Source organism: Taeniopygia guttata, chromosome 2 (assembly GCF_048771995.1).
Source record: "Taeniopygia guttata chromosome 2, bTaeGut7.mat, whole genome shotgun sequence".
Taxonomy (NCBI): Eukaryota; Metazoa; Chordata; class Aves; order Passeriformes; family Estrildidae; genus Taeniopygia; species Taeniopygia guttata.
Window position 1 is genome coordinate 90,244,720 of NC_133026.1, and position 23,497 is coordinate 90,268,216.

The 23,497-nt window shown below is 37.1% G+C and overlaps 1 protein-coding gene across 4 annotated transcripts in view; it reads left to right on the forward strand.

Annotated features, from left to right (window-relative positions):
- Positions 1 to 23,497, forward strand: part of GABBR2 (gamma-aminobutyric acid type B receptor subunit 2) — a 451,884-nt gene that overhangs the window by 164,394 nt on the left and 263,993 nt on the right. For all 4 annotated transcript variants that reach the window (XM_072924427.1, XM_072924428.1, XM_072924429.1 and 1 more), the window contains exon 4: positions 16,614 to 16,784. In XM_072924427.1, the coding sequence (XP_072780528.1) occupies positions 16,614 to 16,784 (171 nt within the window). The remainder of the gene's footprint in view (positions 1 to 16,613; positions 16,785 to 23,497) is intronic.

Consider the following 23,497-nt stretch of genomic DNA (forward strand, 5'->3'; position numbering starts at 1 on the left):
TATGGAGGTTGGGAATTTCCTTTGCAAATGTCTCTAGCAGTGGCTGAGAGCAGATACCTTTAGAGCACAGAGACCTAGGAAGAGAGCAGACATGGAGGTGAAGAAAGCAACAGTGTGTATCTTTTCTTTGACCTGGTATGGCCATTGCTCTGATATGCTGAGCTTTTTCAAACTGGAGAATATATCTCGGGCAAAGCGGATCCCCACGTAGGTGTTTGCCTTCCGTTGTGAATAACTTGATTGAATTAATTTGAATGAACAAATTTGAATGCTGTGTGGATTTTTCCCATTCATTTCCTCAGACTGTCAGCTCTCAAGCCTTCGTGAAGAGGAGTGAAGCGATAACAAATTTATGGCTGATTATCTTAAGTGAAATCTAAAGCTACTCTCTTATCTGCAACTCCTAGATGCATGACAGCTTCTGAGTCCAGAAGCTATGTGAGAGTTACATTTGTAGGATTTATGAATTTGCATTTGTGAAATCATGTGTTGGAATTATGTGATTCAAGTAACACTGTTTTTTCAATGACAGACATTTAAATAATGAGACTGGAAGCTGGCTACCTGAACCTGGAATACTACACAGTAAATGCATATACAGAAACAATGCAAAGGATGAGGTTGCATATGGTTAGTTTAGATTAAGTGAAGATATTTTCTGTATAGCGCTGTGTTAATAGTAGGACTGGGGGACATAATTTGGATGGAATAATGTGATCCTTCTACTATCAGTTTGTTTGCAGAGAAGAAAATAGAGATACATATTCTGTCTTAGAGTTTTAACTTGCAACTGCACTTTAGCCATTTTGAAGGGCATCTTTATAACTGTTTTATTTCACTGGTGGCATTTTTCAGTTTTAATTTTTTTAGTCAAGAATATTTTGAGAAAATGACAAACAAGTATGCATGTAAGTATTTAAAATATATTATTTTGTATTTAGATCACAGAGGTTGATAATAGGTCCAATAAACGTAACATCTTCAGTAATCACTTGGGTGATGGAGTAGGGTAAACCCTCATCAGATTTGCAGGTGTGAAAAAAAACAGGGTGAATTGTTGGTACACCAGACGTACCATTGAGTTGTGCTGCCATTCTGTGTCATGTCACAAGGCTGGAGATCTTGGCCAGCAAGACTCTTTTAAAGCCAGGCAAAGGCAAATGCCAGGTCCTGCCCTTGGGGAGGAAAAAAACCCAGGTACTCACCTGTACAGGCTAGGTGGTGTTTGGCTGAAAAGTTGCATTGCAGTAAAGGCCCTGGGGATCCTGGTGAATACCTAGTGGAACATGAGCCAGTAAAGTACCTTTGGAATATAGGCAGCCAGGAAAAGCCAGATTGCACCAGGGGGAGCATTACCACTACATCAGGAGAGGTGAGTGAGTCTTCTTGACTGCTCAGCCCTGACTGGAGCACATCTGCAGTGTTCTGTCCACACTGGGCTCTCCTAAACAAGGGGGACAAGGACATACTGGAGCAAGTCTAGAAAAAACCTCTGTAAAAATGAAGGTACTTGTTATCTATCATATGAGGAGATCCTGAGAGAGTTGTGATTGTTTAGCCTGAAGAAGAGAAGACTCTAAATCTTCCCAAGAATGCCTAGAAGTTGTGGCTCCCACACTCATAACAGGCACTCATTACAAATCCCAGTTATGCCCTGCAGCAGCAGCTTGAGCCTCTGTTAACACCAGGTTTGGGTGTCAGCCATGAGGGCAGAGGTGCCTGCTTTAACTCTCAAAGCACAGGGATATATGTCCTGCTGATGTCTACTTCTCTGATCAGTGGTGAGGTAGGGGCTGGGGAAAGAGGGATTGCTGCAGAGGGAGGCAAGGAACAGATAAACCAGGGCAGGCATCACTTTCTGCAGCCCTTTGAGTTGCTGGGCTATTTGTTCTACTCATACCTTTGTATCCCATCTTCTCCTTCTGGTTCTTGCCTCTTCTGAGCAGAACAGGAGGAGGTGAGTTGAGGTCATGCCACAGATAAAGGAATGCCTATTTTGTGCCTATGTATTGCAAATCTCAAGTAGGAGGCAGATATTGTGTACTGCAGGAGAAAAGGGAGAGGTTGGAAGACATACAGAGGGGAGAAGGTGCACACCTGTTCCCTAACCTCCCCCCAAAAAATGGAAGTGGCCTCTCACTCTTTGAAAGCTATTGTGTTCTGTACCCTTCCAAAATACGCACCCAGAAACCATAAATACCCAGAAGATGTAATATTCCTTTTGGAGATCTTGCCCTTCCCTGTCACTGCCTGACTAACTCGCTTCCAGCAGCTACACTGACCTACGTCCTGCAGGCTAAGAACCTGAGTAAATGCATGGTTTATTGGCAGTGAGAGAGGCTCAACACAGGAAGATTGTGCATTTATCTTTATGTATAGCTTATGAGATCTCAATAATATCAATAAGTAATGGTATCAAAATTTCTGAATTATTGTAAAGTCTGCGTCAATACAAAAAAAATCCTTTCCATCAGCAATAAGACATTCCATTTTTATTTGACCAGTAATTTGAATGTAGGCATCTAGCACAAGACAACTACAATTTGAATGACGTCCTGACAACAGCTTAATATCCAGTTTAGAGATTGAGAGTATAATATTTCCATTTTTTTTCCTGGATCCACTAATTCAAAACACTTCCAGATCTTCTGTTTTTGAGACTTTGTTTTGCTTCTTTGTTTGACTCCTATTACTTTTTGGTGGCTCTTATTTTTCCCAGGAAAACTTCATAGCTCTGATGCACCATTTTGTGCAAAGAATAGCGAGAAAGCCTTCTACCTATCTGCCTCTCTTGCATATTTAGCTGATTGTCATGAGAGATAATGGTTTCTGAATCACTAAACCAAAAATCACCAGATTTGTTTGCAGTGTCTGTCCGGTGTCCTTTTCCTCTCAGTTTCACCCCACTTCTTCTGCAAAGCCTTGCAGTTTAGTTTAGAAACTTTGTTGCCTCTTCTCTTTGATTTAGTAATTTATAATATATTTCTTGTTGTATTTCAACTGTATTGCACTTATCTTTGGTCAAGCAAGACTTGCAGAAAATGAACAACAGAGAGTGAGTGCTTTACCTCATGACTCTGAGAGCTCAGGTGCCACACAGCAGTTAGGATATAGCAGGGTCTTGGTCCATCTGCAGCCTTGGTTGTGTGGATGTATGTACAAAATCCCGAATGGAACAGTTGAAATTATACAGGCATTGTTCTGTTTGGCTATTGCTTGAGGTTTAAGGTAAATTACGTTGTTTGTCATAGAGGGAGGTTTGTATTGGTGTGGCATGTAATGGCATTACATGCTCAATGGCACTACAAAAAATCACTGGCTCAAATGGCAGCTCACTCAACAAAATAAACAGCTTCCCCATCTGTTGCCTTGGATAGTTTATGTACAAGTGGAAGTATTATCCTATGATGAAATATGTGGTAGGAACAAGGTTAAGATTGTTTCAAAACAGCTGACCTGAATCTTAAGGAAATTTAAGGTTGAGATAAATTGCAGTGAAAATTCAGTTATCTAAAATCTTCGCAATATGGTAAGAAATTTACAGTGAAGACACCACTTGAAGGAACCACTTGAAAACTCTGTGATATCTGTATTTCCCTTACTATGATTTCTGAAGAATTAAGGCACTGTTAGATTTGCTACCCATTTAGTTTAACCTTTTAAAGAGATCAAATACCTTAAAATTCTCAGGGGTTAGGAGGCCAAAGTGTCTTCTAGGTGGGTCACTGCTTCCTCACATGATTTAATATCTATATAGGTCTGATAATTTTTGTGGGATTCATTTGACCAAGTGCAATGTAGGTGGCTGCATCTGATACAGTCACTGTAGTCTCCCACTGGTGCCTACAGTAGTTAGTAACAGATGCTTCTAGAGAGTGATTCATCTCAAGATTTACCCTAGGCAAGTCAATATAAGTTATGACACACCAATATAAATCACATCAAATTTGAAGTTTTACACTTTTTAAAATATACCAGGACATAAAATGTCTCACATAAACTTAAGAAAAGTCTTGGAAAGGATATGCTATCCTCTACTTTCAGTCTGTGATGTCCATGTGACACAGGTTTTTCAGTGGTTGAAGACCTCTGAAGTGCATTCATTGAACCCCTGGACATGTAACCATGTGTGGCTAGATGTTTGTCTTTGCATATGTCATCCCAAGTAGGCACAAAGCTAACCTTTCAGCAGATTATAAAAATAAGGCCAGGATTTCTTTTCTTCACTTTATTTGTTCATGCTGTCTGTCCATGTTTTGACTGTTCATCTCTTTTTGTTTGCTTGTTTGTTCCCTACAGTGTGTGTTTCTGTGCAGCAAACAGCGCCTCTCCTGTATTCTCTTATCCATCTCTCTCATAGTGTCTTATGCAGTCCTTGCTGTTAGTAATTTCCTCACAGGGTTTCCTCCCTGATTTTTATCTACAGAACTTTGTTTTGGAATGGGTCAAGAGGTTGTATTCAAGCTGCCTGCCTTTTGATCACTCCTTATCTGTACTCTGGGACATGCTTTTCTGTTCAGAGTTATCTCAATTTCTCTATAAGGGGAAAAATCAAGAGTCCAGGAAGCTGGAGAATAAATAAACTATTGGTATGTAGAAACAAAAGCTGTCAAATCCAGTAACTGATGAACAGTAAATGGGATGAATGGGATGCTAAAAGAATTAAGAAAACTAAAAAAAGAAAAGAATGCCTTATTAATTTCTAGTGGCTTCTCTGAACTAGCTGCAAAGGCACCATATGCATATTAGGAAAAGTATCCTCATTTTTACTACAGCTCTGTCAGAGGTAGTCTGTCATTTGTGGTTTATCTTCTCTTTTTTTATTGGATAAGTGTAAAGATATAACAGGAGTTGTCTCAAAGGTGTAGTTCTCTTTAGAAGTTATATTTAAAGAGGTGAAAACTAAATTTGATATTTATTAAGAAACCTAGCTGTTCAACTTCAGAGAATTTCTGAATAGCCTGCTTGTAAAAAAGACAGTGAATATAACAAATATTATTTTGTTTGTCACCCAGATGCACAGTTGTTAGTGCATCTCTTGATATATATAGATATATATTTGATAAAGCTGACATTATTTTAACTGCAGGAGGCACTTCAAAATTCTAAGTGAAACTACATTAGCATGAAATAAAGTATAAATCCTCAGGAAAAGCAATACAGATAACCAATTTAATTTCTGAATTGCCAGGCAAATATGAACTGGAATTGCACTGGTCACCTGTCACAGATGCTTTTCATTTCCCCTGCTGTCTGTACCATCATGAGTTTGACCCATGCAGAGTCAGTAAAAATAGCAGACAAGTTCACATTTATCAGGAATATGTCCAAGACCAGTTCTTGAAAAAGAAGAAAATAACTCAATACTACCCAAAATAACAAAAGCCCAAGTCAGTCTGTTGAGACTAAGTTGACAAAGCCATAAGATATGTGATAAAAAACCCAACAAAATAAAGAAACCTCCCCACACAAATATTAACAACTTGGTCAGAAATGTTGTATAAAAATAAATGGCAATTCAGAAAACACTGTGTCACAAATAAGAGAGCTGAGAAGAGGCAAGTGACTTCAAAAATCACAACTTATTCACTGCACATAGAAGTGAGTAATAAATAATGAAATACATGACATTGAATTAGGAGAGATGATACTTAAAGCAGCTTCCAAAACTAATAAGTAGTACCAAACTCTAATGCACATCTGAATTTTCATATATGAGTTCCTTCTCTCAAATCAATAAAAATATTGAAATATTTAAAATTAAACTATATTCTCAAGCACTTTTCTGGCTCCGTGACAAAGACTGAGCACAAAGCTAGTCCTTGATGTGAAAAATTAAGGCTACATGGGCTTTAGTACTGCATATGGATATGGAGTGATTTAATTCCATTTCTATCTCACCTGGAGGGATGCAAGTTATAGAAAATATTGTAAGAAGAGCAGGTTGATGAGGACTATTTTCAGGAATAGATGGGACCATAGTGAACAGTTTTGTGGAGTAAGTGACAAAAAAGATAATGAGGTCTAGAGAAAACATTCAGCTTTCAGCCTGCAGGAACTAGGGCGATGGCAGTAACTAAGGAAAGATGGCTGAGAGATCTAATTGAAGTGTGCATAATCTTAAATGGTGTAGATAATCTTAATGCTTTGTACCCAGCATGCATTCAAAGACCAGGGGCAAGTACTGTACTTAAAATCAAATGCAGGCATAAAGAAATACTTATTAAATTAATCGTAACTGCTGAAGTAACCTGCAAGGCATAGGTATTGAGAAAAACACATTGAGGTTTCTTTGGGCAGCAATTAGGTTATGTCCTGCAGCCATCAGCACTGGAAGGAAACACTCATGGCTTCTTCCACTCCCTCGGTGACATTTGAGAGGGGGTTTTTGTTTTGTAACTGTACTTGAACCAAGACCGTTTGACAATTTTTATTTTATAAAAGTAGATTAAAATGCATCATTATATTTTTTACAACCTCTTACAGATTAAAAAATCACAGAATGCAGCTTTAAGTTGACAGTTTTGTGATTTAGGGTGTCTGAATATATTTGCATGAGTATTTACTAGCTTCATATGTTGCTGAAAGGTTTTGTACATGTATATTCCCATCTAGAGCATCTTGTTAAAATCTGTGCTGACCGCAGATTAAGAAAATATGCATAAAATATGAATGATCTTGGTTATTTCTTAGAGGAGGATCAATGATACATTTGACATTTTAATGCAAAATATATCATAATCATAATTGTGATTGACATTTCTGCTGAAGGTTTTTAGTGGCAATGTAACCCAAGTTACCCTTGCTGCTGGGCAAGCAGAATTTATTTTTGTTGGCAATGTCTGTTGGCAAAAAAAGTTCCCTGAGTTTTCACCAGGATTTTTTCAACATTTTCCCTCCAGCAAGCCCTTGATTTTTGTAGCATATCCCTTCTTATCCACTATTAAGAGTACAGTTCCAGGTGACTGATGTCAGACTACTCTCTAAGCACTTATGGTGGGTTGTAACTGCAGCATGCAGTGCTGAGATATCAGAAAAGTTACAGAACTGAGAGAAAAGGCAAATTAGCCCAGGCTGAGTACAGAATTAGTGATGAGCTAGTGCTCTCAGGACCTGAGAAGTCATCTCTGAGCTAGGCTGTTCCATGTAGAATAAACAGTGTCCTTTTGTATTGCCACATTGCATAGTGAGCCTGTCACCTATTTTAGATTGAAAAATCTGAGATTTCTTGGTTAAGTTTGAAACCAGAGAATGAAGAAATAAACAAATCATTAATTCACAGCTTAGGACTGTGAAAAAAAGTATTTTTGTAAAGATTTCAGTAAATCTTGAGCTAACATGATGTTGTATTCCAGTAAAAGAAATAAAAGATGGAAAGAACTGAATTGGGTCTGTATTGGAGTGTCCATTCCACAGAAGAATTAGGAAATTTTTTCATCTTAAAGCTCACCAATGGCCCTGCTCCCCATTTCCAGTAGAGTGAAGGGTTCATATTCTCCCAAGAACAATATAGCACATCTACGGTATCTGGAGATATTTTTTTTTCCCCTCTTCATCATTTAGAGGCAGAAGAAAAAAATAATAAAACAGATATTTAAAGACCAAATGTAGACAGAACAGCTGTAGTTTTAGCATGTGTTAGCTGGATGAAACCTGACAAACAAACAATACTAATGGAATGATAATAGTTTTGGGCAGACAGCCAGGAACGCTGTTATCAATAGGTCTGGAAAGATTTTTTTTTAATGGATTGTGGCAATATAGCCTGTTTTATCAAAGGTGAAGTATTTTATGTGGTTGTTGGTTTCTACTAGATTTTGAGAATAATCTGTTATAGACAAGAAACATGGAAATTTGGTACCAAGAGTATGAACATAGGGAACTTTATTTGGTTTGGGATAAACAATTATACTGTGACTGAAGGAGAACAGGGATTTGAAGCTGAATTCTGGTATAATCCAGGCCAGTAGCCAAATGCTAAGCAACTGAGTGTGACAGACAAAAATATATAGCCCTCTTTTGCAATGTGATTCAATTTTTGAAAATGCTCAAAAGATTTTGTCTCTTATTCTGTTTAGAAATTGAAACAAAATTTGCAGCAGCTTCAGTAGATCTGACATTTAATTTTAATGCTCTGTTCAACCTGTAGCAATAAGCAGAACACGTGTTAGGTGAAAATTACTTGTGTTTAATATAGATCTGAAAATAGTTTCTGGAGTATAGAAAAAGGAATTAATTATTTTTTAGGCTCTAACAGATCTTTTCAAATGAATGGTCAGAAAAAATATACAATGAAAAGAGGATGGCAGTTGTTTATTTTCCATTAATAGTAAAAGAACAAGCTAGGCCCAATGATAAATCTTTACATTCGGATGAAGTCACCTGTTGGAGATGATTCTGCCTCGTGTTAACCTGACTACCTTCTGAAACTCTGAACCCTAAAGTCTCTATTAACTTATCTGATTGCACTGTTGATTGCTGAATCGAAGGACTTTTTCCATAACTCTATCATATACTTCCTTGGCCTGTCTTGGAAGTAAGGTTAATATCATAGGTTTGTGAGACAGTATTTAATAGAACTTAAAAGGGATCCCATTACTTGGGACTTTCCATGACTTGAAGACAAAAAAGCACCTGTCAGCTGAGAATGGATTCATAGAATCATAGAATAGCTTCAGTTGGAAGGGACCTTAAAAATCATCTAGCTTCAAACCCACCTGCTGTGGGTAGGGACATCTTCTAGTAAATGATCTTACTCCAAGACTTATTCAGCCTGGATTTGAACATTTCCAGGAATGGGTCATCCACATCTTATCTGAGCAACCTATTCCAGTGCCTTACCATCCTCGCAGTAAAAAAAAAAAAAAAATCATCCTAATACTTTCAATTTAAAGCCATTCCCCCTTGTCCTATCACTTCATGTTCTTAAAAAAGTCCCTCTCCTCTTGTAGTTCCTTTTAGGTACTGGAAAGTGCTACTAAGTCATTCCAGAGTCTTTCCTTTTCTGGGCTAAGCAGCCCCAATTCTCTTAGCCTTGTCTTCTTGAGAGAGGTGCTCTAGTCTCCTGATCATGTTTGTGGTCCTCCTCTGGACTTACTTCAGCAGGCCACATTCTTCTTACATTGGGGGCCCCAGAGCTTCAATCACTCTTCCTAAATCACCATCCTAAACTACAGACTTTTTAGGATTAAAGAACTGGTCTGACTTCTTGCATTCAGACATCTACAAGGTCTTACCAAATTATGTTGTGGGTAGTTTGGACTGCCCAAGATGGACTTTCCATCAACCTGTAGGCACACATCTTCCAGCTGAAGTACTTTTCATATGGATTTTATCTAAACAAGTTTCTTACCTCAAAAATATTGATTAGTTCAGTAGCCAAAACTGCTTCCTAAAATGTCTCCAGAGAAAAATGCAGCTGAATATCAGTCTTATTGTAATTAGATTAATTTACTGGAATGCCATCAGCATTGAGGCAGGTGCCTTCCAACCTTGAGACCAGCTGGAAGTGCTTTTTCTGTAAACTCCCAGGTGCCAAAAGGCAGTCAGTGAAAGTAATTTCAGACACAGAATTAATGAAGGTAACAGCTGATTATATCAGGCAGCAGTGTTTGGCAAAACACCTGATTTCAAAAGGAACAGTATCTTTAAACACATGGGTAATATGTTATGGATGATGAAAGGAATGTTCATCCATGAGATCGATTCTTGTCCAGTGAGTTTAATACAATGTGTATCTTCATATTTCCATTTGGATGAGGCATCCTACCCATGTACCAGCTAGTGAGACATCATAGATATTCTCCCAGACTTTTATTTTGCTCTTGCAGCTGTCATAATGAAAGGTCTTACTCATTTTTAAATTATGAGTTCTATTTGTTGTAACAATGAAGTTTGTCCAGTCCCATAAATTTTTCTGAATGATGGAATCTCCAGAGCTTTCATTCAAGTAATTATTTAAGAGTATTATATGACAAGTAAAAATGTAACTATATACCACTGCTGAAAAAGCATAATTTCTTGTTAATATTTTCTTCTTTAGTCAGCTTACGTCTTCTTTATGTCAACTTATCACCTGTGCTGTTTGGAGATCAGGATTAGGGCATAGCTAGGAGAGAAGATTGCCACTATGATTTCTAGGTCCAGCTCAGAACTTACTTCTTTATTGTCTATATCTAGACATTCATCACCAGTAGCTGTACTGGTAAATTATCAAGAAACAGTATCTTTGTTTCTTGATCTTTATTACTGTGTTTTGTTTTCCCCTGCTTTGAAGATCTATGCAAGCAACTGTCAGTGAAATTGCTGCACTTACCTTCTTATATTGACATATTTCCCAAATATATAGGTGCTTGTAACCATTTTTGCAATGTTATTTCCACATGCTTTTCTTCTAAGTCATCCATCAAAGCTGATTAGATGATACATTTTGTGCATTGAGGTGGGAAAAGACATTCTAATGTCTTTTCTTATTCTAATATCCCTTTTCTTATTATACAGGCTATAATGTACTTAAGGTTCACTTTAATATTCTTCTAGAATAAATATTTTTTTTTCTTATTTCAAGTACTCTTATGGTATTAAAATTTATTCGTAACTTTGCTAGTGGCAAGATCAAGTTCAGTGGTAGTTTGACTGCACATCTGGATAAGTTGGTTTGTATAGTAAGGTTACCATGAATTAACATTTAACCTAAATATTTATATTTACTATTCCATTAAAAATGCATTTTTTTATGCTTCAATCTGTTCTCTGTCTTTGGGTTAAGAATCTATTCTTTCATTTGCTAAGTGACAACATCTAATGCTCAAGAGTGGCAGCAGGCAAATGTTTTAACTCTTCCTTGTTCATTAGTTTCCATTCTGGTCCTTCTAGCTCCTGGGACCATTAACTCATTACATGCTTGAACTTGAGTATCATTATTGCTGGCACAGGCTTGTCAAAGCATTAAAGCTGGCAAGGCACACAAAGGAGTGGTGTGTGGTGTCACAAGTACACATTGTCACATCATCATCATCTTCCTGAGTTTTGTCCTTGTTATTTTCATACTACAAGGTTCTACGTGTGCAATCCTGTACTATTGTAAGAGTATTTTCTATGGAGCTTTCTGGTGTTCTGCCCTTTTATTGGAAAGAATTATTTGCATTTTCCTTTTTTTGGTAGAAAATATTGTTTTCTATCTAAGCATACATGACATACAATCTCTGGTTATAATGATAAATGTTAGCACCAATCAGTTGAATCATCAGTTTATATCCTGCTTAACAATGTCGATTTATCAGCATAATTTAGCTTTCTAGAAAATGTGCAGGAAATAAAGGTTATATCTGCCATCTCTGAAACACTCTCCACAGGACTAGTTTTGGAGCAACAGAGGCACATTTAAATTTCTATCAATCGTTAATAAAATACTTGTGCAACCCTAGTGCAAAAACCTAGGAAAACTAAGCTAATCTCTCTAATGCTCAATAAGCTGATTTCCTCATTAGCAAACATGAATCAGTTCTCTTAGCAGATGACATTTTATTCAAGGGTGGTTACCCTGTTACCTGAAGGCACTTTTATTTCCTTTTCTTTTTCCATCCATTATATAATACTCCATGAGCGTGGTGTGTAGAAATTAAACTCCAAATAGCCACTTCTTTCCCTTCCACCCTCTTTGGCAGGAGAGGGACAAAGGCAGGACCATGGGTTGAGATAACAATTTACTGAAAGCAAACAGCAATGGACTAAGAAATGCCCAGTAAGTAACAGCAACAATATTAATAACAAAAGTATACAAAAGGAGGAGGTGCTTTACACACAAAAAGGTGTCCACCACCTTGGCATAGCTCTGCGGGTGCCGAGACAAAGACAAGATTGCAGCTGCTCCCACAACAGTGCCACATGGTTTCCCCAGACAAAGACCAGGTACTCCCCATGCACTCTCCTTCTCCCTGAGCTGGGAACAGGAAAACAATGGACAACCCCCAAAAGCTACATTGCCCACGTTGAGCCACGCTACTGCTTTGGATGCTGGACTCGACTGCACACAGTTATAGCTGGCACTGGTGCTGCCACTTTTGACTGCTCCATTCAGGTCTTCTTGGGTCAGACTCAGCTGAGATCTACACATTTGGATCTACAATAACTTTGCAAAGGATTACTGTTACTAGATACTTTAGCTGATACATTCAATTTAAATATGAGTCTTTTCATAGACCTGTTGCCTTATATGAGGGAAACTGTTTACCCAGGGATAATGCTGCTCTTTTGTTTTTCCCAGACTTCTGTACCCTACTGTGACTTTTGTCACCCTACAGTGACAAAAATTCAACAAATACTTTCTAGAGATAATAAAACAACTGAACAGAAGAAGATTACTTGCCATTTCTGGTGCTTTCCTTTCTCTCTGTAGTACATGGGACAGCAGTGTGGCTTCATTCAGTTTCCCAACTTCCAGCTTCTGGACTCATATATGGGATTTATACATGGGATATATAGTGTTGTTTCCTATTCTAATTTTGTTTCCACTTTCTAATAGTATCCATTCTTTCTTATATAACTCTTAGTCTTTCCCATAGATTTCATTAGTGCTGCATCCCATTTTTTTTAAATGAATAGCAGAGCTTATCATCTTATCATTCCTGCTTCTTTACTGACTTTAAGTTGACTGCACCATTACTTCCTTACACAGAAGCACCTGAAAGCACTTCAGACTGATGTTTCTCATTTAATCTACCACACCTGCTTTAAATTTACTGTAGGGTTATGAAGCTACCTTTTACTCCCCTTCTGCAGAGCTGTTCCTTTCAACATTTTTGTTTTAGCATCTTTTTTGTTTCACATCACTATCTAGTGTTAATGACAAAGTTTCCATGAAAATGTGTGGGTTTTTAGCTATATTAACATTTTCAAGAAAAATCACCTTTCTTGGGAAAATTTAATTCATCAGCACATATACCTGACCCCCTAAACTTGCATAATAAAATCCTTCTGTATATCTTTCAGTTTTTCAGCAGTCCACCAAAGTCTATCCAATACCCTGGTCTATTTGGTTCTCATATTGTACTATAGTTATATTTTATAGCTCTTACTTGAATATTATCTTATTTTCTATTTCAAAGTTTCATACTGCTTCATTTCAGAAATTCCCATCTGAATCATAGCTTATGTTTCCCTACATACACTCATTTGAAGTTCAGATCCAGTTGCTCACAAATTGGAAGCTGATATTCTAAATATATTCTAAAGAAAGATTTCTCAGAGATAATCTAGGAAGTAGAGGCGTGGTTTTCTGACAGCATTCAAACAGATATATATTTATATAACATATATGAGGTTTTTTTAAATCTAGATCTACATACACATATGCACAGAGCCTGTTTATATATGCACACACACAAACACCACACACACAGTTATGATGTATCTGCCCACTGTGTCTTCTGCTTTATAACACCTTGAAAAAACTCTTTTTCCTTTCATTCATCTTTTCTTGAAGTTTGGCTTTTGGCCATCGCCTTTTAGCAGTTGTGTAAAATAGTTTTCTGTGAAAGAATGACATCCCACAGGTATTTATTGCTGAGTTATAATCCTGCATATAAATGTTTATCTCTCACTCCTCCTGAACGTGGAGAGACAATTATAAACACCTGTAAAAAATTATAGAGCAGTGCATGAATATGTATACTTTGAAAATGCAATAATGTGAAAAATAGAACTTTTGAAGTTTGCAAAGAATTGTATGAACAATATGATTGCCTTTGCTAAAGAACTTAGTTATCAAAATAAATTCTTGTAACAAAAAGCAGGATGGCTTTCAATCCTGTAGAATGAAGTTAAGAAACTATGAAAAGTCTTTCAATACACAAGCTTCAAATCAGCCATGAATAAATAACTTTAGCCCTAAAATACAGAGGAAAAATGCTCAGTTAGAAAGGGCTGTACAATCTTAATGCATATGTGGGTGGACTGTGTTGTGATCTTACTTGCTTTGTTGCATTAAATAAAGGGGGTTTTATGAGTATTTTCCTTATATTTCCATATAGCTCTGCTATCTCGCATGCTTCTTCCAAAATGTCAGTTCATTTCTTAACATGATCTTTTTATTACCACTTTTTAGAACATAATGAGTTTTTATTTAATTTTTCATCTTTGTCCCTCTCAAAGCAGAATATTGAGTTCTGGTGATTTTTGGGTTAAGTTCACTGTATGTCCCAAAGTCTTACAGAGATGATTTTATGAAAAGTTAAATATTTTTAATGACTTAACATTTTCAGGATATTTCTCTTTCTCTTACAAGGGTCTTATTAATTGTCAGAGTGATGCAGAATGAGACTAACTATGATATATGTGATGCTTGAAAGACCTCTGAATACATCCTGCAATACAATAATCATCTGAGCATTAAATATTCCCATTTTTAAATTTTAATAAAACCTTTATTGAAAATGAAGATGAATAGTGTTTTTTTGTAATTTGGGTGTCATTAGTTTTACACTTAAACCTGGATTCGTCACATCTCACCTCACATGGCTGAGAAATCTCTTGTGAGACTTCATCTTTTTGTAAGCAATGAAGAGAGGTAATGTTTTGCTTCCAAGGAAATTTGAGCAGTTAGGATACTAATTTAGGCCCTTTATGCCACTAAAAATCACAAAGGATGGTTTTGAATTGTCTTTCTTATATCCCTAAGTTTTCACCCTGAAGTCAGCTCACACATATAGAGATGCTTTTCATTATTATGAACTACTTTATACTACAGATCAGAAAAATTTGCCATTCACTTTATTAACCTGAGCTAGGTGAACCTTGCTGATGTTTCTTGCCACTAGTGTTACTTCAGTGATGCTCTTCAGTTCTTTTTCTTAAGATCAATCCAATTATGTTTGATCCAAACCCATAATAACTTAAAAAGTAAGTTCATTGCAGTCAGCAGTCTGCAAGCAGCTGGGCTTCTGAGAGGTATTCCTCTTCATGCTGGATTTCTAAGGTCAAATTTTCCCTCTTTTTCAGTCAGCATTACAGGTTCTTATTTCTACCTTCATTGTGCAGCAAGTGCATGGCATTCAGTCCGACCACCCTAAATAGAAAAGCTGACTAGGTCTACCTGGCAGATGTTCATTCTTCTTTCGTTATGGGGACTAGTTTTGGAAAATGAAGATGACAATATATCATAGCACCTCATATTTCGCTTTTTATATGAAATCTAGTAAAAGAGCATTTGCTATATTAAAACTGTTTTACCTCAGAATTGCATGACAATTACATTATTCATGATCTCATCACCAGTGAAGAGAAAGAAAATTTTGAATGGTGTACTGTAAACTGTCCAGGCTATGGAACACTTTAAGTGGCTTAGTTTTCTTTTAATTAGGAAAGCAAACTGCATTCAGGCCATTATAACAATGCAATATATTCTTTGTGAGTCTAAAATCAGACAGAGAATAAGTCCTGTCTCTGCTGGGCTAAACCTAGATTTTTATAAACTTGAAGAAAAGGCTTGAACTGGGTTTTTGGATTAAATTTGTCCACTCTGAATTTCAGAAAAGGTTGTCTAACTGAAATATACTGTATGCTTGATTTCAAACGTGCAAACTTAAAGCTATGGCTGATAAGTCTTGAATTAACCTACATTTTCTGACTCTCAATTGATTTTGAAAAACTTTGAGTAACTGTATCAGGGAGCTTATTCTGTGTCAGTCAAACAAATTTGCATTAAAACAGTACTTTAAGAAACCCCTCATCCAAAAATCCTGTCCAAAAAAATGCTTGAGAAGTACATTCCTAGAAGCCTAAAAAGAACTGGAGGGAATGACCTGAAGTATCTTTGGAATAGGAGTGTTTTCAAAAAGTGAATGTGCAGGCATTCTCTTCAAAATGCTGTCTGAAAAACATTCACAAAAACTTACCACCCTTAACTTGGGCAGAAGAATTCAATGAAGTTTTCTGTTTGGTTTTGTATGTCTTAAAGGGTTTCCTCTTTTCTTTTGTAGCAAGCATTCTCTAACCATGAACAAATTCCAGCATTTTAGCCATTGAATCCTCTTTTATAACACAAACCACAGGGGGCCTACTTCAGTGCAGGAAGCTGAGACCCAAGTAAACTTCTGAGTTTCAGCGTTGGCTAACATAATGATTTTCTGTTTTTCTGTTACCTGGAGCTGTTTTGGTACATGAAGACAGGAAGAAGTACTACTAGAGATTTACCCAGTAATTTAAGATACATAAGACTTTGAGAAAATAATATTCTCTTGGAGGAATTCTGAACTTTTACAAAGAGAAATTGATAGGGAATTCATCCTAGAGATTTATTCCCTTAGGCCTTATTGCTCTGTGTAGAGTGTAAGATACATGATTTTAAACATAGGATTTTACATCACTGACTTTTAAGATTTCCTAGTTTAATTTTTCAGCAGGTGGTTTATAGAGCTAAAATATTTCAAAAATCTGTTTAAAAGTAAATGGTGCTGGTAGGATGTTCAAGCTGTATGAAGATGAAATTTCTCTACATGACAGCAATGTGCAGATTGTGTCTTGTTGCACTCAGAAAAGCAAAGATTTTTTACTGACTGCTAAATGACTTATGGTGACTTTTATTTTTTTTGTGTGTGTTTTTATTTTTTTTCCAGCTTTCATTTGCAGCAACAACTCCAGAGTTGGCTGATAAGAAAAAATACCCTTATTTCTTCCGGACAGTGCCATCTGATAATGCAGTGAATCCAGCAATTTTGAAGTTACTCAAACATTATCATTGGAAAAGAGTAGGAACTTTAACCCAGGATGTACAAAGGTTCTCTGAGGTAAGATTTGCATAATTTATAGAACACAAAAAGAGATACTAATATCAGACTTCTAAGGAGTTAGTTCCTTTATTAATTGCAATTCAGGAAAAAGTCCCACTGTTTCAGTCCTGTTTGGCTTTCTTTTAGTAGGTCACATTTTCTGTACTGAATAAGCTTAATTCCCTTCTGGGGCTTATTTGAATGTCTGTAATGAAAGCTACCCATGCTTTCTCATGTCTGTTTTTCTCACACAAGATCATTGCACCCCAGTGCAAAGTTTCCTTTATACTCTTTGATTTGAGGGAGGCTTGTATTCTGACTCTGGTTCATTTAAAAAGGAGGATAAATCAAATTTCACCATGTTCCTTTTTTTGCTCTGATTTATTACAAGCATCAATCTGAACACTGAGGAACAAAATATGGTAAGTCTGTGGCTGACAATATTAGAGTAGCTTACTGAGACAAAAAATGTCTGGAGCCCCCAGAACTAATAAGATCACATACCATGCACCCCACAGATCTTTCAAATTTCACCCTGAGCAACATTTTGGTCATAGAAATTGCAATAAAGTATGGACTAAATGCCATTAAGCATTGTTTTAACAACTGAATGAAAGAAAACATCTTATATGTAATGAATCAGAGCAAGACAAGGAAAAGAAAAAGGGTTGGCCCATTAATTATTAGCAAGGTAAAACTAACAGAGATGTGCCTGGTTGTTTGGTTGTTGGGAGTTTTTTTCTTCTTCAGTATTGATTTTATAAAAGGCTGATTGTGCTCTGAAGACTAGAGTAATTAAAAATAGGGAAGAAGGATAAGAACAGGCTAGAGTCATAGATGAGTCAGATATTTTCAAATTGTCTGGCACAATTAATTCACTATGGAATACTTAAGAAATCTTAGACTCTTCCCTTATGAGCTTTGAGATTTAAAAGATAAAATGTAAATGAATTGTAGAGGGAGGAAGAAACCTTTGTGTCTGTCTTTCCAGAAAACACATGAAGGCCCTGGGAATTATAGGCCAGTCAGGTTAAATTTGATACCTGGAAAGACACTTGAGCAAATAATCTGTTTGGAATCACACAGGAGATAATAAGATGCTAAACAATGGTGAAAATGGATTTGTCAAGAATAAATCATGTAAAGCAATCTGATTTCCCTCTATTACAAGGTAACAGGTATCAAGGAGGTATGATAGGTGATGTGCAATATTTCATAACCTATAAAATGTTAAAAGTGTTCCTAAAGAAAAGTAGGGAAACTTTATTTTGGTGAAGATACTGTTAGAGCAGTCTTGTCTCTAACCAATATTTCTGCAACAAAAGTTAATTGACATCAGGTTAGTAGAATATTTGTTTTTAAAACAAATGCTGAAGCAAAAAGTCACCAAAAAGTATGGTATTCTTTACCCTTCTCTGTCTTGGAAATAATTTCAGTGAGTAGTTATCACTGGTACACTGTCACACAAGCAAGATGCGATTTTGTCAAGTGGTATTCTCTAGAAAGAGATAAGGTTTTCTCTAGATAGCATGATAGAGAAAATGTTTATTAAATTGCATTTGATACTTACTTGGGAAAAGTAAGTACTTTGCTGAGGACAGGATTGAGTTTCAGAGTGATATTGATACTGGTTTAGCTCCAGCCAGCAGCCAAGCACAACACAGTAACTTGGTCATTCCCCTGTGAGCAGGTTTGGGGACAGAATCTGAAAGGCAGAAGCCAGAAAACTCAGATAACTTGAGATAAAGACAGACTCATAGGGAAAGCAAATCTGAGTTCACAAGCAAAGCAAAACAAGGAATTAGTTCATTGCTTCCCATAGGCAGGCAGGTGTATAGCCATGTCCAGGAGAGCAGGGCTCCATCACACATAGCAGTTACTTAGGAAGATAAACACCATCACTCCAAATGTCCCCCCACTTCCTCGTTCTTCCCCCACTTTATATACTGAGTATGATGTCATATGGTCTGGAATATCCTCTTGTCAGTTTGGATCACCTGTCCCATCTGTGTCTCCTGCCAGCCCACCATACAACCCCAGCCCCTTGCCAATGATTCAGTATGGAAAGCAGAAAGGACTTGACTCTGCAAGCCGTACTCAGGAATAACAAAAACATCTCTGCATTATCAACCCTGTGTTCAGCACAAATCCAAAACACAGCCCCATACTGGACACTGTGAAGAAAACGAATTCTACCCCAGCCACAACTAGAACATTGATAAGGGTTTTAATAAAAACAACATTTGAGTGAAAAAGTGCAAAATGGCTATGTAGGCAGCAGATCTCCAGAGAGAGATATGGCAAGCACTACGATGAACCACAAATTCAGTGATGGGCAAGACATTTATACTCCTTGATTTACTGCAAAAAGTAGAAAGGAAGCAGAGGGCTCTTGTTACACCATCCCGATGTAATGCAATTTTGACATTTAAGGCACACAAAGCAAACCATAACTCTACTTAGTGTTCATTAGGTGGAAGTTAGAGCATCAGGTCTAATATCATCAAGAAGGAAGTAGATCAGAGAACTCTGCAAAAAAACATTGGGTCAATTGGAAACACATTTAATGAGGAAGATTAGAAGTGAAAAAAAAAAGTCAAATAGAAAGGGTATATTGTTGAATTTTTGTTGTATAGGGTTTTTGAGGATAAAACTAAACAAACACAACATAGGGATTCTTGGTTTTCCTTTGGGACAGCTGGAGGGACTTCCTGTTTGTCAGGGTCACTTAAGAAGTTCTATAACTGCATCTTTCAAGGGTTTGCAAGAGTCCTGCACTTGAGTTCAAAGCCTATCCATTTCTCTTGAAAGGTAAGGAGCAACCTTCTGTGTCTACAAACTCAATTTACTGTGATTCATTACAGCTTTCAGGAAGGGCAAGATTCAGTTAAAGCTTCCTTGAATTGCAGTGATTTTTATAGAGCCTGTTGAGTCTGATGTCTTCAAAATGTTTAAAGCTCGATTCCTCCTTTTTCAACTTCATGTAGAGTTTTTCCCTTCCCCATACAGACAATGAAAGCACAGGAAAAACTGCCAGAACTAATTAAATTGCTGTCTGGGAGCAATGAGGAATGGGAGTCACGAGCAGTAAAGCAGAAGAGCATACAATGGCTGGGCAGAGCCCAGTCCCGCTGCAAGAGAGGAGGGTAGACCCAGGGATTGAGGTCAGGATCAGCCAAGTGTGCAGATCATCAGGCAAGTAAGTCCCTGGCAATGAAGCAGGTCCAAGGCCAAGGTAGCAAATGAATCCATAAGTCAGGGTCAGGTCTAGTGACTGCTGGATAGGTCTATGGCAGAGACTGAAGACACAGGATTAAAGGCTGGATCGAGCTCCCAGAGGAAGGACCATCAAGGCCTGTTAGTGACCCTCAGGTGCTGGTCAACTGAAAGTATAATTTTCCCTCTAAAGGAACATCAGGCAAAACTATTCTTCTGATATTTTTTAAAAGTGACAAAATAGTTGAATAGGATCTAAAATGACTCTCTCTGCTGTAAAATACCAATGACCTTGGGATGTGAATGGTCTTATCTATAATGAAAATGCATTACAAGCCATTAGATCAGAAGTAACTAAACATCTTCTCTTACTCTTATGCAAAATAAAATAAGCAGAAATCAATGGGATTTTTAGAGAAGCTTCTGAAGTACCTCAGGTGGTTTTACTCTTAACAGTGAGACAGACAATTTTCCATCTGAGACAGACAGTTCTCTCATTTTTCCATCTCTCATCTTCCAAACTGCATCAGTTGGACAGATCTCTTTCTCTTTTTTTAAAATCTAGAGCAGTTTGGACATCTATCTAAATTTCCTCCAGTGGTCCTTCCACCTAAACACATGGGGGAATAGATGCTTGTTCTTGCATAGAGACTTCATACCCATGCGGTTTAGTCAACAAGAATTCTGGTTGCATCTCTTTACCTGCCATCTAACTTCAGGGATTTTTGGGCTGATGACTTTTTTCCTTTAGCTAGATCTCTGTCTCTTGTCCCTCTGCAATTTGTAATTTGATCTTATCTCCTGAATAACTAAAGATCACCTAACTTGTCTGCATGTTAACTGCCCCTTAAAGTCATCATGCTGTCTTTTTGGTTTACTTTGCCTTGTAATGAGGGCAGTTGTCTCAATTACTTAGTTTATCTGTCTCACTCCAGTTTATCTCTGAAGGCCAAGATCACAGAGGATCTCTTGTTTCTATTTCACTTGTTTCCTTTTGGAATCCTTTCTGACCGAGGCTTTGGGTTATCACCATTTCCTTTTACTTGGTGAAAAAACTCCTCTTCCTTATTAAAAAATGTTATATCTTCCTTCTTCTCCAGGTTGCAAAGAGAGATAAAGGGTAGGTAGAGATAATGGAGAACTTTATGCCACTGTAGTTTCAGTTCTTAAAGCACATGGGCAATAGCTATACGTCTCATACCACTGTTGTGGCTTGAGACTCCCTTTCTTGGCATTACTTGGATTCAAGGATTATGACTTTTCAAGTGACCTGTATTTTACGGCTGCCAATAGGTGAGCTCACTGTTAGCATCCTTTGTGGTTTCTTCAGGTCTCTTTGTATGATCATAAATATCCTTTCCATTGGGTTATTGTTTCCGTTGTGTAAGTTGGCTTGGTATAAGAATAATGTATACACTTCATCAGTCCTTTTACTTAACTAGGACAAATTCATACCTACTGTGCTTCTGTGTCCTAGATTTTATGGATTGCTGCCCTGTTTTCATCCTCTGGGAGAAGACAGTTTCAAAAGTTAATTCTGGGATAAAGATTTATAAATGAGGCTACCAAATATTTCAGGATTTTCAGCTCAAAGTGTTTGCTGTGGTATAAAACTGTACAGTAATTTAGGCTGAAAGAGATCTTGGGAGGTCTCTCATCCAACCTGCTGCTCAAAGCCAGTCCAGCTTTAGTGTTTAATAACCCTGAAGAGTTACAGCTGTTTGTCCTTGTTCTGGGCAGGAAGGGTTGGTTTTTGCAGTATCCAGGAGGGGACATTTCCAGGACCCAGAAGTTATTCTATACCACCTCACCTTATTGCTGGGATTTGGGGGAAGGGAGTCTTTTCTAGGGAGAAGGGATCCCTTCCAGCTCTGTGTAGTGTGGTGGAAGGAGAAATCGGGAATTGTTGTTTCCATATAAATTGTTCACATTTTTCTTGTACGCTCGCTCTGTCATTAGTCATTGCTGCTGTTACAGTTCCTTATCTCATTGCTGTTTCTAGTAAATTGTTCTAATCTCATCCCATGATCTTCACCTTTTGTGCTTCTTGCTCTCCTTTCCATCCCACCACAGAGGAAGGGGAAGAGGGTGTGAGCAAAAGGCTCATGGTTTCTCTGGGAGCACTAAATTGGAGAATAACATTCCTAAAACACAACACTTTGCACACACAGTTTTCAGAAAAGGCCTGGCTATATCCTGTTTCTGATTCACAGATGAGCTTTCAGCTGATTGAAATTTGTGCAGTGGTGGGTGCCTCAAGTTTTACTGCTGCCTGGCAGTACCTGTTTGGGATTGCATTTTGAATTAGGCAAACCAAGCAATACTCCTGTAGTTTGTGGTTTTCTGTCTTTCATGCTTCAGTGGGAAGAGTCATGGGAATAAAGCTATACTTAACTGTAAGTCAAAAGTGTTGGATATCACCAGTATTAAAGATGTAAAGGTTACAGAATATGACTGGGAAACAGAAAAATGTATACTCATGTACTGGTTTTCAGATAATGCTTTATTCGTTAATTAGTAATTCTAGTTTACCTTGCTTCAGTATTTTTCTGCTATTTCCTGGATATCTTTCATTTTATTTATACACATTTTTATTCATAGTATGTTTCAAACTGGAAGCTGGCACTTGATTGCAATGGTACACTAAGAGGGCTTCCTTATTTTGTGAGATAGGCTGACTTATATTGCTTCTTCTTGCAATCATCTCATGTTGAAGTTCATTGAAACTGCATTTTAACTTAGCATTGGATAACATATTCATGATATTCCTAGATTTAAATATATATATATACATTTTCCTCCCACTGAATAACTTGTCTGGGATTGTTTTAAAAATAAGTTAAATTCTGTTCATCTCAAGTGAATCTTTGTTTTTCCCTACTTAATAGTCATCTCTTTATGTGATTTCTCTGCTTCTTCATGGAAATATTGAGAACTCCTAATGTAATTTTATAAATGTAGGTGGCATTTCAAAAAGACAGAAGAAATGAGAAGTGTGCAGTATGATAATGAAATACATTAATAATATCAAGATAAAAGATTCTCTCCTGTGACTCTGTCACAGTCTTCATTGAGTTCAATAACTTCAAAATATGCCAGTGACAAAAACTTAAGAAAAACAAACCTTGTAAGTGGACAAAAAGGCTTTTTTTTTTTTTTTTTCTGGGGGACATGATGAGCACTAAGGATTTCTTTAGATTATGTTGCATTTTGTACGCTGACAGTGCAACATCTATGAAAATCAGCAGGCCATCAGGGTCCATTTTACCTAACTTTAAAGAATTTAGGATCTCTAAATTCCAAATCTCATCCCAGAAAATGTAATACTGGAAAAAAAAATTGTTCCCAAGAAAAGCAGCTAACAATAAGTTTTCTCAACATAGTATGTCTGTTGCTGTAGAGAAAGCAGGGTAGAAGTATTAGTAATCTAGAGTTTTATTTATTGCAGCCTTGCTTTGTCAATGTGCAGTCTGAAAATTGCATCTGAGTTAATGGTCAGTTCTGATAAGAATTCA